We start from the raw sequence: 18,180 nt of genomic DNA on the forward strand, positions 1-18,180 counted from the left end.
AAAGAAACTGCCTATTCTGTCTTTTATAACCAGGAAGGAAATGGGCACCGTGAATTATGTACTGAAAAGTTCTTGCTTTACAATACTATCCTAGTTAGGGTTATATTGTTGTAATGAAACCCCATGACCAAAGACAGTCTGAGGAGAAAAGGTTTTGTTGGGCTTATACTTCTACATCTCAGTCCGTATTCAGCCTGCTTTCTTATGAACCCAGGACCACCAGTCCACCAGTGGCCTCACACAGAATGGGCTGGGGCCTCCCATATCAATCACTAATTAAGAAAATTTCCCAGAAGTTGGCTTACAGCCCGATTTTATGGAGGCATTTTCTCAATTGAGGTTCCCTCCACTTTGACACCTCTAGCTTGTGTCAAGTTGAAATAAAACTATTCATCACAAATACCAAGCTTGATCATAGTTGAAGGAGAAAAGATAAAATAGGCTGGGGTTATAGCCCAGTGGTAGAGTGCTTGCCTAATCTGCATAAGGGCCTTGGTTTGATCACCAGCATTGGAAAAGTAAATAAATAAAAAGAAAACATACAACATTTTTACAATATGATGACAAGAGGTAGCAATTCTTAAATCAATAGATTCATTTAAGAAAAAAGATACCTTAAACACACACACACACACATGCGTGCACAGCTCAGTTTGCCAACTATACCTCATTAAAGCCAGGAAAATGGGAGACAAAACTAAATTTCAAAAATGAGCTCAGGGGACTGGAGAGATGGCTCAGTGGTTAAGAGGACTGGCTGTTCTTCCACAGGTCGTGAGTTCAATTCCCAGCAACCGCATGATGGGTCACAACCATCTGTAATGAGATCTGGCGCCCTCTTCTGGTGTGTCAGCATACATGGAGCCAGAATGTTGTATACATAATAAATAAATCTTTAAAAAACAAACAAACAAACAAAAAAACCCAAAAATGAGCTCAGATACTCACATACCACATATTGTTGATGTCATGATCCAGGCACTACTAATTAAGAAAACTACCCCAAAAAGGTGTCATAAATTGCTTGAGAGCACTGACAATTAACACAACCAGTATGGAAAGCCAAGGATTTGAGAACCCTCCTCCTAAGACAGTGGAAGAGATAGCTAACCTGTACTTTGTCTGGAAAGGCAGAGCCTGGGTGTTAACGAAACAAGTACTCCTTGTTAATTCAGAAAAAGTACTAGGTTAGAGATGGTCAGGCCTGATTGAACTCAAGAGGACATTTTCTTGAATGAAAAGAAAGTGTGTTGAAATTTGTAAGGTCACCAAAGTTCAATATTCCCCAAATGGTTTTTGACAGACAGTAGCCAAGGTAACCTTTCACAAATAAAAACAAAAGCCCGGATTTTCTGTAAATGGAAAATTACTGGTCACCATCCAAAGTCTGCAGGTATTTAAGGATGTAATTAATATTCCCAAGCTGCTTCTTCATGTCATCTTCCAACTAAGCAAATGTCCCTGAATCCCCAAACACTCGGGATTCCAGTGGCAGATTTACACAGTTAACAAATGTTTGCCAAGTGGTTCACGTGCCACATACAGCGCTGGATGCATTTCTGAATTTGTGAGGACACTTATGCCTGTGAGGGTCTCAAGTTCCTGTTTACAGTAACATGACAAAACCAGTGGACCATTTCCAAGTAGATCCCAACCGTGTGTCACTATCATTCCACTGACAGTGAGGTGGCCACGAGCACTTCAGCGAGGGTTCAGCCAAAGCGCATGCTCCATGGCATTTGTGGGCGATAGGCAATCTTACAAAATGAAGCAACGAACAGATTTTGGAGGAGCGTAGGTTCCTAAGATGCAGCTACCACTCAGTTCCAACCACTCCTTGCATTTTTTGTTTTGTTTTTCGACACAGGGTTTCTCTGTAGCTTTAGAGCCTGTCCTGGAACTAGCTCTTGCAGACCAGGCTGGCCTCGAACTCCCAGAGATCCGCCTGCCTCTGCCTCCCAAGTGCTGGGATTAAAGGCGTGCACCACCACCGCCCGGCCACTCCTTGCATTTTTAACATTTTTTTTTTTGGTTTTTCAAGACAGGGTTTCTCTGTGGTTTTTGGAGTCTGTCCTGGAACTAGCTCTTGTAGACCAGGCTCGTCTCGAACTCACAGAGATCCGCCTGCCTCTGCCTCCCAAGTGCTGGGATTAAAGGCGTGTGCCACCACCGCCCGGCTTAATATTTTTTTTCAAACATAAAAATAATACCAACCAACCAATCTACTAACTATCTAGTCACATAAAGTCTATTTTTCAAGTTGACTTTGGAACCAAAGTTCTCACAAACACCGAGTAGGCCAACTGAACATGAAGGCTTTATGACTGTGTGTCTACAATCCAGTTTACCTCTGATAGGAAAGGGAAGGAGGGATGGGACCAGTAGATGCTGTCATATACAATTCCTTCAGGTCCTTTCCAGTACAATAAACAAGTGAGCCCGTGAGTTACTGGGAAACCAGCTGAGGGCCATGCATGTACTCAGCGGGAGTGCACTGAGAAGACAGCGATGGGGAGAAGCTGCAGAGAATGTGATTCTTGACACCTGTGGTGGGGCAAAGTATCATTCCCGCCATCCTGACTGCATGCTCTCTCACTAACTGGTTGTGGCTGGTTCAATGATTATTTCACTGCCAGAGTTACTGTTATTTTAAAGCAAATATTATCAATCAGTACCCACTAATCTAAGTGCCTACCAAGATCTTATTTTTCTGGCCTTCATTTCCAAAATGGGTTAAGTATTTCAGCTCCCATCATCATATCACACCATCCATATAAACCTTTAACAGACCCAGTAAGACCACATCCATGGAATAATTTTCTAAGCTTCATGTACTAAAAGAAAGATTGAGAGGAAACCAATCCTGGGCTCAGCCTCTAACCCTGACAAGCTCTAGCCCTCTCTGTGTGAAAGGGAAGGAAGAGTTCTTGTCCTGCCAAGAACTTCAGCTACTAAATGGAACGGAACAGCTGTGTGACAATCAACATTAGGAAACAGCACACAAGGGGGAGGGGAGCGGTGGAGGAGCTCAGTCCAGTTAGTAGGCAACACTACCGGAGGCAGAGAACCTTGGCTTTGGCCCCACATGGGCAATGTTTGACTTCTGCTCCGCTACTAACAGTGTTTTAAATAAGAGAGCTTGCAAGCCATGGCGGGGGGGGGGGGGGTGACACACCTTTAATTCCAACACTTGGGAGGCAAAGGCAGGCAGATCTTTGTGAGTTCGAGGTCAGCTACGAAAGCTACAAGAACTACAAGAGCTAGTTCCAGGACAAGCTCTAAAGCTACCAAGAAACCCTGTCTCGAAAACACAAAACAACAACAACAACAACAAAAGTTAGCTTGCTTGGCTAACCCCATTTTCTCCTCTGTGAGACTGGGTAAGGGTTTTCAGTGAGGACCAAATGTAGGGAAGGTTCTTAATAAATGGTAGCTGCACTCATTTTTAATATTAAAAGTGTATCTTATTCATTCAAATAAAACCTTTCTGAGCTGTGAAAAAGTTGTAAATGCTCTAATTCATGTCCACCATTGTGCTGTCTGTCTTTAACTGCTATAGATGGAGTACTCTATTGGCCACCATTGTGCTGTCTGTCTTTAACTGCTATAGACGGAGTACTCCATTGGCCACCATTGTGCTGTCTGTCTTTAACTGCTATAGACGGAGTACTCTATTGGCCACCATTGTGCTGTCTGTCTTTAACTCCTATAGACGGAGTACTCTATTGACCATTCTCCAGCCAGCATTCTCAACACATCATGAGCGAAGTTCCTTCCCACATTTCCTTGACCAGTTCCATTCCCACAACGATCAGACTGGAGAAGACCAGGAGGTTATAAGATGGACTTAGTAATGTTTAGATGGGAGGTGTTGAGTAGTGTGTTCCAAGTCTAGCCAGGAAAACTAGATAATGGGACAGAAGGCAAGGCCAGCAAGGCAAGAAAAAAAGAAAAAAAAGAAAAGTCAGGAGAAATGGGGGGAGGGGGGGACACAGCTAACTGAACCAAAAGTCCCCAGAATGCAAAAGGTTTGGATGTATGAAAACAACAAAATGCAGGACAGGATTTGCCCCAACATTTGCCATTCTCTGCTCTCACTACACAGAATGCTTTCCTGACAGTATTTCCACTGTGACATGTCCAGACTTCCGTTCTCCTCGGTGTCCAGACTCCCGTTCCCCTCAATGTCCAGACTCCCATTCCCCTCGATGTCCAGACTCCCGTTCCTCTTGGTGGTCCATGTTCTTCTTCAGACACCATTCTGTTGTCCAGATCAGGCCCACCAGAACTTGCCCCACATCTGTGTTCTTGCAAAGAGTCACAGGAAACTTTAAAACAGAATCACAGCTTCCTTTTTCATTAGCATTTATTGCTCAGTTAATACTCAGCAAGAGCCTACTATGTGCCTGTAGACAAGATTAACAGTTGAGGTACAGTGGTGTGCAAAACCCAGGGGGTTGGTTGTCCAGAAGGGAAGGCCAAACACAGATGAAATTATTGCACAACTATATAATGAACCACGTTCACTTTAAAACACACAGTGGGGCCTTTAATCCCAGCACTTGGGAGGCAGAGGCAGGCGGATCTCTGTGAGTTCGAGACCAGCCTGGTCTACAAAAGCTAGTTCCAGGACAGGCTCCAAAACCACAGAGAAACCCTGTCTCGAAAAACCAAAATAATAATAATAATAATAATAATAATAATAATAATAATAATAAAACGCACAGTGGGATGGGGGTGCAGTGCAGTAGTATGGAGGGAGGGGGGCTGACTGCAGGCTGTGGTTTGGAACTCTAAAGGGGCTAACTGTACTGCTCTGGGGAAGCAGCTGGAGAACCTCTGTACCGAGGGAGTATAATACATTTAAGCACAAGACTCTGGTAGGAACAAAGGCACTGAGAGAAGAAAATGGCCCCCAGGGAAAGGTGACTATGGAAAATGAAACTCCACTGCCCTGCAAGGCCCAGTATGGAGGGTGTGCTGCTGAACCCAGACACAGAGGACGCCCTCTTTGTGTGGGGCTCCTCCCTACCCTGAGGATTAACAGCCCAGATTTTTTTCAGCCTGATCATGTGTACTTTTACTATTCTATTATTTTAGGAAAAAATATTGTTTTTTTTTTCCCCACTGTCAAATAGAAAGAAAAACAAGAACCGATCAAAAACACAAAACATGGTGCTGGGTGTATAGCTCAGCACTGGAATGTTGCCTGGCACCATCAAGGTCCTACGCTTAATCCCCACACTGGGAGAGGCAAACATAGGGAGGACACAGATACTTTTTTCCTCAGAAATATTTTCCTGACTTTTTTTTACATGTGAAATATGTGTTTAAAATAAATTTAGGCATGATTTGGCTCAAGCAGAAACTGCCAAGATAATAACAATAAGAATAGCTAATGCTAGTTTTCCTTGCGCATGAACCATCCACAAACCCCTTCGGCACACACCCCTGGCTGGCTTTTGTTCTGCAGGAGACTCTGAGGATGGCTTCCCAGACATATAACAGCTCCCACACTTCCAGCCTGTACCTAGCAGGGCTGCTCCTCTGAAATGCTATAATCACCCCGAGTCAAAAGTGATTACAAATGCCTGTTTCTAAAGAGGCCGATGATGTCATTCTTGTCTGGATTCCTGTTCCCTAGGAGAATAATTAGAAAAAAATCAAGTGAAGTGCACTAACTCCCTAAGCTCCCAGTCACCGAGGTGAAGTGCACTAACTCCCTAAGCTCCCAGTCACCGAGGTGAAGTGCACTAACCCCCTAAGCTCCCAGTCACCGAGGTGAAGTGCACTAACCCCCTAAGCTCCCAGTCACCGAGGTGAAGTGCACTAACCCCCTAAGCTCCCAGTCACCAAGGTGCTCTGTGGCTGCTTTCTGATTTCTCTCAGAGAGGTATGAGATGAGGAACAGAAAGGATGAAGGCGATGGCAGGACAGAGATTAAGTTTTAAAATTAATAAAAATACAATTATACACTATATGGAAACCAGTTTCTGGGAACACAGTGTAAAGACAAGTGTGCTGCTTCGCTTCCTAGAAAACACGCAGGTGAAGAAACACTAGCAGCTGTAACTACAGTTATTCCAGTGTTTGGTTTCCACACTCACAAAAGGGTGTGCATTCCAGACCAGAAGAGTATCCAAACACGTTTAATTAGAAAGAAAGCTTTCTTGGCCAGTGACTGAATTTCTTGGATGGTGCTGAATACACAGGGAGGAACCTCACATCCTACACCACTGTGAAAAGAACTGCTCAGGTTAAGCGATCTTCACCAGAATGACACAGAGAAAGAAAGAGTCCACTCATTTTGGTGAATGGTTTGGATAGAGCCACAGCCTCTCAAACCTAACACACTAACTCTTGTGCACTAGAAAATGGAAATTGCTAATGAGCACTGCACCATATCAGTTTCCTGTTCCAGTTGGCTCTGTCAGCTTGGCAACAAACCAAGAGCCTGAAGAAAAGGTGCAGCCATGTGTTTTGCTTTAAAAAATGAAAGGAGTAAGAAAAAGGAGGGGCTTCATTTTATATTTGCTTCAGTGAAAATCACCACTCTGCTTGGGACCAATTCAGTCCAGGTGCTAAGGATAGAGTAAACGGGCAACACATGAAGACAGTCAGCTTCTATGAGAATTACATTTCTGACTACATTTATAGTTACGTTTCAAAACACAAGTCAGTTTCACTGTGCTTGCACACATACATGCCCCTTTTCAGCATTCTACATGTAGGTCTTTCATTCTCCCATCATCCAAGAAGTCCAGCCTAAAGTCTGTTGTATCTCTCTCTCTCTCTCTCTCTCTCTCTCTCTCTCTCTCTCTCTCTCTCTCTCTCCCTCTCTCTCTTTTCTTTCTTTTTCTTTTCTTTCTCTCTCTCTCTCTCTCTCTCTCTCTCTCTCTCTCTCTCTCTCTTTCTTTCTTTCTTTCTTTCTTTTGATTTTTTGAGACAGGGTTTCCCTGTAGCTTTAGGAGCATGTCCTGGAACTAGCTCTTGTAGACCAGGCTGGACTAGAACTCACAGAGATCTGACTGTTTCTGCCTCCTGAGTGCTGGGATTAAAGGCGTGCGCCACCACCGCCCGGCTTTGTATCTCTTTCTTATCATCCACCCAGCCACACCCATCCATCCATCTTTGCCTCTATCTATCTATCTATCTATCTATCTATCTATCTATCTATCTATCTTCCAACTTTGATATAAATTTAGGCTGAAATGTTTGTACCACAATGTTTTTCTTCACTCTCCATAAATATTAAGAAACCAACATTCTCAAGATCTTCCTTCACAACATTACTTTTTAATACATTTATCATGCTACATACCTGTGATTTTATCCAAGGCACCATGGCTACAACAGACCAACTCCAAAACATGTAAAACAAAATATTTTCTGACACTATCACCTGACATTTATCACATATCTATTTACTGATTGATTTTGCACCAGTACATATCAAAATTATAGGACGCTTTCTCTGGAGAGTGAGTTTACAAGTGATTTTAAGTTCTATTATGATAATCAGGGAGCAAAATGAGTATGACTTTAGTATTCAAGAAAGTCCAATTATAAATCATCTTAAGGAAATGTAAATAGAGCAGAGATGAAATTTCATCCAAGTAACAATCCCTGTTCTTCAAAAACTTATAGCCAAAGAATTATAAATAATTACATGACAATCACAATTATTATAGTTAATTGAATGTGGAGGGACAATTACAAGGTTCGAGAAGCTTTAATCCTTTGTCCATCCTCTTTCTTTTCCTATGCCTGGAACTCACTGTGTAGCCCAGGCTAACCTTGATCTTCCTGCCTCAGGCCCCTGAGTGCTGGGATCATAAGCCCATGCCACAATGCCTGGCATTTGTTTCAGATATCATTTCAGTCAATGCCTACTCTGATGCTATTTTATAAGACACTAGAGCAGCGGGTTCCAAATGTGGATTGTGATTCCTTTGCGGTCACATATCAGATATTCTGTACATCAGATGTTTATATTACTACTCATAACAATAGCAAAATTACAGCTACAAAGTAGCAATGAAATAATTTTACAATTAGGGGTCACCACAACATAAGGAACATATTAAAGGGTCACAGATTTATGAAGATTGAGAACCACTGAACATTGAAAAATTCAGGTTGTTTTCCAATGGGCATACATACTAGGGGAGCGGGTTTTCTCCCCATTGTGGTATTTTTGGCCATACCTGTTTTGAAAATATAGCCATGTTTTCAAAACAACTACCCTTGTATATTACACATCTTTTATTATTTGGAAATTTATACCATATATGCATTCATCTAGTCATTAGCTGCTTAACAATGGGGTGTGTTCCAAGAAATACATCATCAGGTGATTACATCATAATGTGAACACCAGAGTTGACAACACACATTTAGATGGTGTAGGTTATACTCTATATGGCTTCTGCTGCAATCAAGAGACAGTAAGCATGAGACCCTTGTGAACCCACTGTCACATATGCTGTCCATGGCTAACTGAAACATCATTATTATTTGGTACATGACAGCAATACAGTTTGTACTGTTTACAGATACAAAAAGTGGTGGCAAAGACATTATACTTCATGCATTTATATACACATAAATATCAGCACAAGAAGATATGTCCTAGTGTTACAATTAAGAATGATTGCTTTATATGATTTGTCAGGGAAAAATGAAGTGCTTAAAAAGTAATTTGTACGGATCCCTTGCGTTAGGGAGCCTGCTTTGCTGGTTAGCGCCACAGGCAGCTCTGCATTTCTTTCTGCACAGCTCGTGATGTATTTTAAATATGTAGTAAACATTTTCAACTTCACTTGATATGGCTATTTAGTAATATGTGCTGTGGTTAACTGTTTTAATATGCTGGAGAGTAAAACCAAATGTAACAGTTCCAACATTTCTCAGGGGAGTGATTGGGGAGCAGACATATGTTCTTCATCAGAGTTTGCAGCAGAAATCTTAGAAATCAAGAAAAGTAAGGACCCAGACAGAGAAACAGGATTGCAAGCCACTATAGAAAATAACTTGATAATGTCTCTGTTTTGCTCTGGAAGGCCCGAGACAAGAGAGAAAAGTACAGTCTTTCGTGGAAATGTCTGATACCTGCATGCCATAATACATGAGAATCCATAGGTTAGACCTAAGGGATGAGGTAAAAGCTTGCATGGAATTTTCTATTAATCCCAATGAGTTTCTTTAGCTGTGTGTCTTGACTCTGCGGTCATGGATTGGTACACTATCACCTACAATAAAGCATTACCATTCTTGTATATAATGCAAAGGCCATTGACAGACTTGCAGAATCACTCTTAGGGTTACCATAGGAATCCTTTGTTATTACCAAGCCAGAAGAAATGCTCAAGAGAAAGATGTGCAGAGTTGTTGTTTTTCTAAATTGGAATGGTATCCAGATGAACGAAAATATAGAGAAATGCATCATCTGAAATTTGATGTATTACTAAGAGAAACCCCTGAGACGAGAAAAGGATGCAGACGTGATGGTAAAAGAAATCTCAAAGGAGAAACTCATATTACCTCCTCTTTTAGTTTTTCTTTTACAACTCTCTGCTTGAAAATGTTTCACATTTTATAAGAATTACCTTCTACAAACCTGAGGAAAAGGCTTAATAAATCACAATAGACCTGCAAATATTTGTGTGTTCATATGCAAGAAGTAACTCTGTTTCTAGATGATTCCTGAAGTACTCTATTTGATGGACCTCAGTTGCAAGTCCTGAGTTTCTGCAGGAAATCCAAAGCCACGCTGAGAACCACTGGCCTACTAAGAAGTCTAGACTGAAAATCCAGAGACAGGATTTAGTCCAGTTCCTTCACTCAACAGGATATCTGGTTGGTGGTTTGAGGAAAGGCAGTTACTGTTGGTTGTCTTGATTTCTTTGTATGTAAAGTGAATACATGGATAACTGCTGAGAACAGTTCCTCTATCAAAGCATAGCAATACTGTGCCTCATGAATCCTAGGCGTAAAAATCTAGGCAAATACAAAACCACCAAAGAGTGTGCCTAGATTTATCAGAGAAAGCAACTGTATTCCTTTTCCACTGTTGTGGTAAAACACCATGACCAAAGCAACTTATAGAAGGAAGGGCTTGTTTGGAGGGAGAGGAGGCAAGGCAGCAAGTAGACATGGCAGGTGGAGCAGAATGCTGAGCGCCCCATGAGGCTTTGAAACCTCAAAGGCCTTCCCAGGCATATGTTTCCTCCAGTAAGGCCTTCCCTTAACAGTACCACCAACTGGGGACCAAGGGTTCCAGCACATGAGCCTATGGAAGACATTCACATTCAAACCCCCACAAACACTGTCACTGAAAAATGAAAACATGGTCAAAACTAAAACTCTACTGTTTTTGTTTTAGATATAATTTTGCCTTCTGTCCCAAAACATGTTCAAAACCTAGTAGTGCGTTGTGAAGAGATTATCACAGAGGGAAAGAAGTTAGCATTTCAGTACACTTCACTGGAGCTGAGATGTCAATGATATGTTTATTAGACACATGAGTTTATAGACTCTTGTTTGTATTTGTTGCTATCCCTGGGAATATATCAAAGTATGCTTTTAACACTACAGTTTTATTAGCTAGGACTGTCAGGCATCATTGCCTGGTATTGCACCCAAATTCTGTCTCTAAGGAATCCTATTTAGTCAGACTTAACGCAACAATAAAGTGCATTATTGATACACAACAACGATGACACATTATGCATTAGGCTGTGTGCCAGGCACTTTGTCCATCTTAGCTCATGTGGATGTATTTTATTTATGAAGAAGCTGAGAATCTATGATAGTAAATGATCCACAACTACTGAGTATCAGAAGCTAGACCTATCTGCACCAAGTCCTTGTTCAGAGCTGTAACACTTAATGCTGCTGCTGCCCCAGAGTTTCTATGCTTGAAGAATTTAGAATAATGCTAAATGAAAAGGTGTGTTCCAGTCAATGCTGATAAATTGAAAGTGTGATATAAGCCCAATGCTGCCAGTACATGACAATATATCTTTTTAGCATTTTAAATAAAAACAATTCCAATATTCTAAGAATAAAATAAGGGCATGTAGGTTATTGTTTAACCTTCAAGTACTTCATCTTGCTTTAGAATTCCCTGCCAAGAATGTCTAGAGTGCTAACCGTGGCAAACATAAGTTCCTACCAACTGTCCATCCCCTCAGTCCTTCTTCTAACAAAACACCTTGTTGTTTCTGGATGAAGCTTTCATGAGAACTGCTGTTTCCCTAATAAAAATGGTGGTGGGGTAGAGACACAACCAATAACTGCCTTTTCCCTTTTTCTTTCCCTTCGTCTTATCCAAACCCTAGACAGGCGGTCTCTGGAGAAACTTCTATCTCAAGACTACAGCTCCAGGACACTCAAAAAGAACATCTCCACAGGCCAATCTGGTAGAGGAATTTTTCTCAATTAAGGTTCCTCCTTTCTAAACTCGACACTCTAGCTTGTGTAAAGTTGGCAAAAAAAAAAAAAAAATTAGTCAGCAAGCCATGCAAACATCTCTCTGCCTACGTGCATCAGCTGTAAACGTTTGAGGAGCTCAACCCTCTGTGACACACACTAGCAAAATAATTCTTTAATTATAATCCCAAATGGACCCAAAACCAGTTCCTATTTTATGCTCAGCAATCACAGGTGATCAATAAGGACAGTGATAATCAGTACCGAGGCTCGAGGCCAGGGAGCTAACATCACACTGCTAGGAAGCGGCAGGCCAGAACTTTTAAATCATGGTTTTCTGTATTCAAACCTTCAGCTTTTTCCGGTACACCTCTCTGCAGGACGACATTCCAAGCATGCACTTCAAAATCTGCATTAAATTTCATTCTCTGAAGACAGTTCAGATGGATTTATTTTTCTTGTGGCTGGCAGGCGAACACTGAAGTATACAGAAACTCATATTCTCTTTGAACTTAGCAGGACTGAGGACACCAACCAGCATAAGCAGGCCAGGCCAGTTTTCTCCTTCCAGGTTCCCACCCACAACCCCCAAAGCCAATCCTAGTTACTTTGCATGAATAGAAAAGAATCACCCACCGCTCTAGAAACGTGCCTGGGAAGTATCCATTTAAAGAGTGCAGATTAAAAAGAAAATAGTGTGCTGCCACTGACCGACATGTTCAGCTTTTGTTCTGTTTTACTAATCACACTTTCCTATTATCCTTCCTATACAAAGGAAGAATACAGAGACACAAAAGCAACTGTCAAAAAATAAATTACATAATGAATAGATAAAAAAAAATATGGATTTTAAACATGGGCAATTGCTGTCAAAAGATATTTTTGAAATAAGCAGAATTAAAGTTTGTTACTCTTGCTTCTAAAAGTCAGGCAACCAATAGACTTCTATGGCTATAAATAATATTGTAATTTATTACAATTGCAGAGAAAAGAGGATGCATTCGTAAAAATGGGGGGGGTATGGCACACATATACAACTATATAATGGTAACAGATAAAAAACAAAGGCAATATCTAAAATTTCAACCACAGGTTGGTTTTCTCTCCAGATACTAATGGAATGGCTGGGCATGCATGGCATGAAAGAGTGTGGGTGAGTAAGCCTGAGCTGTGGCATGCAGTGGATGTAGCAGTGACATGGGCTTGAAGCAGTTTTGTATCGCATGTCTAAAGACATGGGCTTCATATCCACAAAGTCCAGAGTCAAATGCTGGTTCTACCACTTAGCAACTGAGAAAAGACAGTTTGATGAAGTTTTCAACAGATAAAACAGGGCATTTTGTTATCCTGTAAAGTAAAATAGTTGATGCATAATTCTTTTATTGACTACTTATTTTCAAAATTATTTTTTAAAATATTTTCATTAACCAAAGAATATACATAAGAAATCAAATAAATTCTGCTACTCAGAGTCAAGAAAGTCAAGTCTATGCCTTGAAGTAAAATAAGAACAGTACTGACCACTGGCACAGGAGACCACTTCCTGAATATTAGCCCAGAGCAGCACAGACACTCAGAGAAACAATTAATAAATGGGACCTCCTGAAACTGAAAAGCATCTGTAAAGCAAAGGACACAGTTGATAAAACAAAACAGAATGGGGAAAGATCTTCACTAACCCCACATCAGACAGAGGACTGATCTCCAAAATATACAAAGAACTCAAGAAATTGGTCATCAAAGAACAAATAATTCAAATAAAAAAAAATGGAGTACAGACCTAAACAGAGAACTCTCAACAGAGGAATCTAAAATGGCTGAAAGACACTTAAGGAAATGCCCAGCATACTTAGTCATCAGAGAAATGCAAATCAAAACAACTCTGAGATTCCATCTTACACTTATAAGAATGGCCAAGATCAAAAACACTGATGATAACTTATGCTGGAGAGGTTGTGGGGAAAAGGGAACACTCCTACACTGCTGGTGGGAATGCAAGCTGGTACAGTCCCTTTGGATGTCAATGTGGCAATCTCTCAGAAAATTAGGAAGCGACCTTCCTCAAGACCCAATAATACCACTTTTGGGTATATACCCAAAGGATGCTCAATCATACCACAAAGACATGTGCTCAACCATGTTCATAGCAGCATTATTTGTCACAGCCAGAACCTGAAAACAACCTAAATGTTCCTTGACTGAAGAATGGATAAGGAAAATGTGGTACATTTACACAATGGAGTACTACTACTCCAGAAAAAAAATAATGACATCTTGAAATATGCAGGCAAATGGATGGATCTAGAAAACATCATATTGAGTGAGGTAACCAAGACACAGAAAAACAATTATCACATGTACTCACTCATAAGTGGTTTTTAAACATAAAGCAAAGAAAATCAGTCTACAAACCACAATCCCAGAAAACCTAGACAACAATGAAGACCCTGAGAGAGACATACATGGATCTAATCTACCTGGGAAGTAGAAAAACACAAGATCTCCTGAGTAAATTGGGAACATGGGGATCATGGAAAAGGGTTGAAGGTGAGGGGAGAAGAAGGGAGGAGAGCAGAGAAAAATTTATAGCTCAATAAAATCAATTAAAAAATTTAAAAAAGAAAGAACAGTACTGATCACAGGCTCCCTGGGAAAGCCATTAACCTTGATACAGGGCACTATGTATATCTGGAAGACAATGCAGTTTTCAGATACAGGTTGAAGTATCTGTTCCTAATAGAACTGAGTCACAATGACTCCAATACTATGTGATTAAGTTTTCACCCCAATACCCAAATGTCACATTTTCCTTAGCAGCATCTATGAATATAAACCCTTCTTTAGGACATTTGAGTTCTCAACATAATTAATAAAGACACGTCCATACTAATCGACCACAAATTTAGCTTGAGGAATATAGTCCTTTTGGTGTATTCAGAAGCAGAAAGAAAAAGAAAAAAGGGGGGGGGAGGTAAGGAGGGAGGGAGGAAGGGAGGGAAGGAATGTGTGTGGGCATTCATATGTATGTTTTCAAGTGACTAGTTCACATATGTCAAAAAACACCTCTGTACCATTTAACTACTTACACTAAATACCCAAAGTTAATATTGGAAAAAATGCATGATTAATATTGTAAAATAAAGGTTTAAACAAAACTTCAAAAATTCCACAACTTATTATTTTTTAATTTTTAAATTATGAGCTAACAATTTTTTCCTATACAAACATGAATTCACAGAAATGTTTTCAAAGCAAGAAAATGCAATATCCTGAGCAAGTGTAAAGAAACTAATAAAAAATGAACTGCAGGGTCAATGAACACCTTGAGTGAATATTAAGAGAATATTCCTAGAGCATTACTTCAGTTCCAACAATAAACTGTCAACATACAAACATTATAAAGCCTACCCAAACAAATGTAATTAGAACATGCATACTGGCCTTGCTGTCTGTCTTGGGACTTGCTCATTTAAACATAATTTCCAATGAAATTCTCCAAGCATCCAAATTTACTTTAAATCAAAGCTCTTTTCTAAGCATTGTATAAACCATATTAAGCCATTCTAAGTCAATATTTATTTCCAACCAAACAAACACACGTAATGGCAGATAGTGTTGTACTTAACGAAATGGCAACGAATTCCACAAGTTCTACTTAAGTAGATTATAAACTGGCAAGCAGGTTCCATGCCAGGCAAGAAAATGCTTCCCGTCTGTGGAAACTGAATGAAGTTTCCATCTCATCAGGGTTTTGTTGTTCATAACCAGCCACAGGAAAGGTCAGAATAAAACAAAACACACATGCATGGGACACTAAGATCTCCAGCACCATGGCCTATATCGAGATGTCTCCATCCTTCCCCCAATGAGGCCCCCAGGGGTCTAAAACATACATAATCTGCCTCACTCGAACTTATCTGAGCAGGGATGTCTACACACATGTAAACATGTACGTACACGCACATTCAAGTTACTGAAAGGAAACCTGGACTGCTTTAAAGTATCCATGCTTTATGTACAGGCTTCAGTAGCTTCTAGGCATAACTGATACCACTGAAATCAGCACTATACAAATATAAGCTATTAGAGGAGTCAACATACTACATGTGGAGGTGGATCATTACAGTCTCTGGTAATTGTAGATTCTCCCCAAACTAGCACAGTCTACTTTACTGGGAAGCTAGTGTGTCATTTAGAATAGTACTAATTAATTAAAATTCAAATGAAGTATTGCAGGCTCAAACTCCTGAAAATGGCGATTTCTAATCCCAAAACCCTGTCTAGCACCTTACAAAACAATTTTTCTCTGAGGATTTTGTTGTTTGACCAAGGCTTTGACACCAACAAACATAAATTCTGAGAGGGACTTAGCAAACCGTTCCACCACCACTAGTGGAAAAGGACACTGTGGGAGAGACAGGCTGACCCTGCAGGAGGCTGGAGATGGTCCGCTCTTCCCGTTACAGTCTCTACTCAGAACCCTAGTTTCTGTACATACAGGATCTGAGGTCTACAATGGTGCTCACACTCACCTGTGATCTTCTGCAGCAACGGTGACAACTGGGACTCCTCAGAGAAGACGTGGGCCAATGCTGTCTTCACCCTTTCTTCAGCTTCTCTCAGGTCGTTGTCCAGGGTGAACTCTCCAGTGACAGAGTAAATGTAGATGAGGAGGATTAGCAGCTCCTCAGGGCTGTAGTCCTCGCTGGTCCTCTGGCTTGGGGACTTAATCATAGGCAGCAGTTGATTAAGCACAACAGCCATGGTTGAATCGCCAAGGCTCTGAAACAGAAGCAAGGTCAGGAGGGTACATCAGCCTTCCACAAAGACAGAACATTAGATCAAAGATGCTTGTGAAATCCTTATGGTACTCATTGACCACAGTCTTTCAGGTCTGTGTTTATTAATCCTGATGAGAACACTGCAAGAAGTCTGGCATTAGAAATTTTATTCTGAAAAATATTTGATAAAATGACAAGTAAAGTTGCAGGCCCTTTGATAATGATCCTACTGTGGTTTGAGCAAATGAGATGGAAATTTTTTGAAAATAAAATGTAAGTGGTTCAAAGGCAAGGGATGTAGCTCAGTGGCAGAATGTTTACCTAGCACACACAAGGCGCCAGGTTTGATCCCCAGCTCTGTAAGAAAATGTAAGCATTTCAAAAACTTGAAAACTTGAACAAATTAAAATCCAAATTATCAGAACCTGAAACTTCCATCACTCATGTGTTCCCTGAGTGATGCAGGATTCCCCTCTGGATGCTGTGAATACCATCGGTTAATAAAGAAGCTGCTTTGGGTCTGTTGATAGGGCAGAACTTAGGTAGGTGGGAAAGACTAAACTGAATGATGGGAGAAAAGAGGTGGAGTTAGAGAGAAGCCATGTAGTCCCTTAGGAGACAGATGCTGAAACTTTAACTGGTAAGCCACAGCCATGTGGCAATACACAGATTAATAGAAATGGGTTAAAATAAGATGTAAGAGTTAGCCAATACGAAGCTAGAGCTAATGGGCTAATCAGTGATTTAATTAATACAGTCTCTGTGTGTGATTATTTTGGAGCTGAGCAGTCGGAAACCAACAAGCGGCCTCCTTCAACACCTGAACACCTACTATGTTGCATTATTGTAGGCCTGAGAAGCAGAGCAGACACATTCTCTACTCTCATAGTTCATGTCAAGGGGAAAACACGATTGGAAAACAGAGAGTAAATGCTGTGGTGCAGCAGATGGTGGTAAGTGTTACCGGGGAAAAGGGGAGCAGGAAAGGGAGATGGAGAGGCAGGACTTCAGAGGCTTCTCACGCTTTATATGGGAGAAGTCAAAGCAAGAGGACACAGGGACAGAACAACCCTGCAAAGATGCTCTTTAAATAGAAAGATGCAAACAGCTGAAGGTTATTGCAAAGAGTGGGCCACCTCAAAAGAGTTCTTCTATCCATTTCCGCTCAAGGAGAGGCCACCCCAAAAGAGCTCTTCCAGCCATTTCCACTCAAATTCAGACAGATCAAGATAGGGTTTCTCTGTGTAACAGCCCTAGCTGTCCTGGAACTAGCTCTTGTAAACCAGGCTGGCCTCGAACTCAAAGAGATCTATCCATCTGCCTCTGCCTCCCAAGTGCTGAGATAAAAGGTGTGTGCCACCACTACCCAGCTACCATTTATTTCTAATATAATTACATGCTTATGGCATATTACACAAAAAATAAAGTGCTAAGTCTTTGGAGTAGATAGGAATGGAAAGAGTAGAGATTTTACTGGCATATGTTAACAAGATGTGGTTTAGAAAATAAAAGCAAATTCACCCTCAGAGCACCCGGAGCAGAGGGTTCCCTGCTACTCCAGGTGCCAAAGTCCCTTAAAGAAAGGAGCCATGTGGTTGGCCTGACCACAGAGGTTCACAGAGGCTGCAGCTTGCCTATTTGTTTCTTATTCCATTGCCAACTTCTTGGACTACGAGATGATTCCTGCATTGCCTCCCATCCCATATCCTGACAGCCAGGGTTATATACAATGTGTCTACCTGCAGGAGCCCTGTACCCTCAGAGAAGAAAGCCTTTTAAAAGATGGGTCTGAAGAGTATGTCAGGGCAGGAGACTCATTTAAAGATGTACGTGCTAGCATCTGCCTCTTGAGCCTGCATTTTCAAGTCTTTGGTTTATGATACATGATAAAGAGAGAAATCCTTCAGTAGAGGTACAAGCATGACCTCCATTGTTCACAGCAGCAAAACGACATTCAAAATATGCT

At 41.0% G+C, this 18,180-nt stretch overlaps 1 protein-coding gene across 1 annotated transcript in view; it reads right to left on the reverse strand.

Annotated features, from left to right (window-relative positions):
- The window catches only part of Scfd2 (sec1 family domain containing 2), a 336,750-nt gene that overhangs the window by 186,000 nt on the left and 132,570 nt on the right, over nt 1–18,180 (reverse strand). Inside the window, exon 5 of the mRNA XM_057773027.1 lies at nt 15,966–16,215. Within this exon, the coding sequence (XP_057629010.1) occupies nt 15,966–16,215 (250 nt within the window). The remainder of the gene's footprint in view (nt 1–15,965; nt 16,216–18,180) is intronic.

This window comes from Chionomys nivalis, chromosome 6 (genome assembly GCF_950005125.1).
Source record: "Chionomys nivalis chromosome 6, mChiNiv1.1, whole genome shotgun sequence".
In the NCBI taxonomy this organism is placed as follows: Eukaryota; Metazoa; Chordata; class Mammalia; order Rodentia; family Cricetidae; genus Chionomys; species Chionomys nivalis.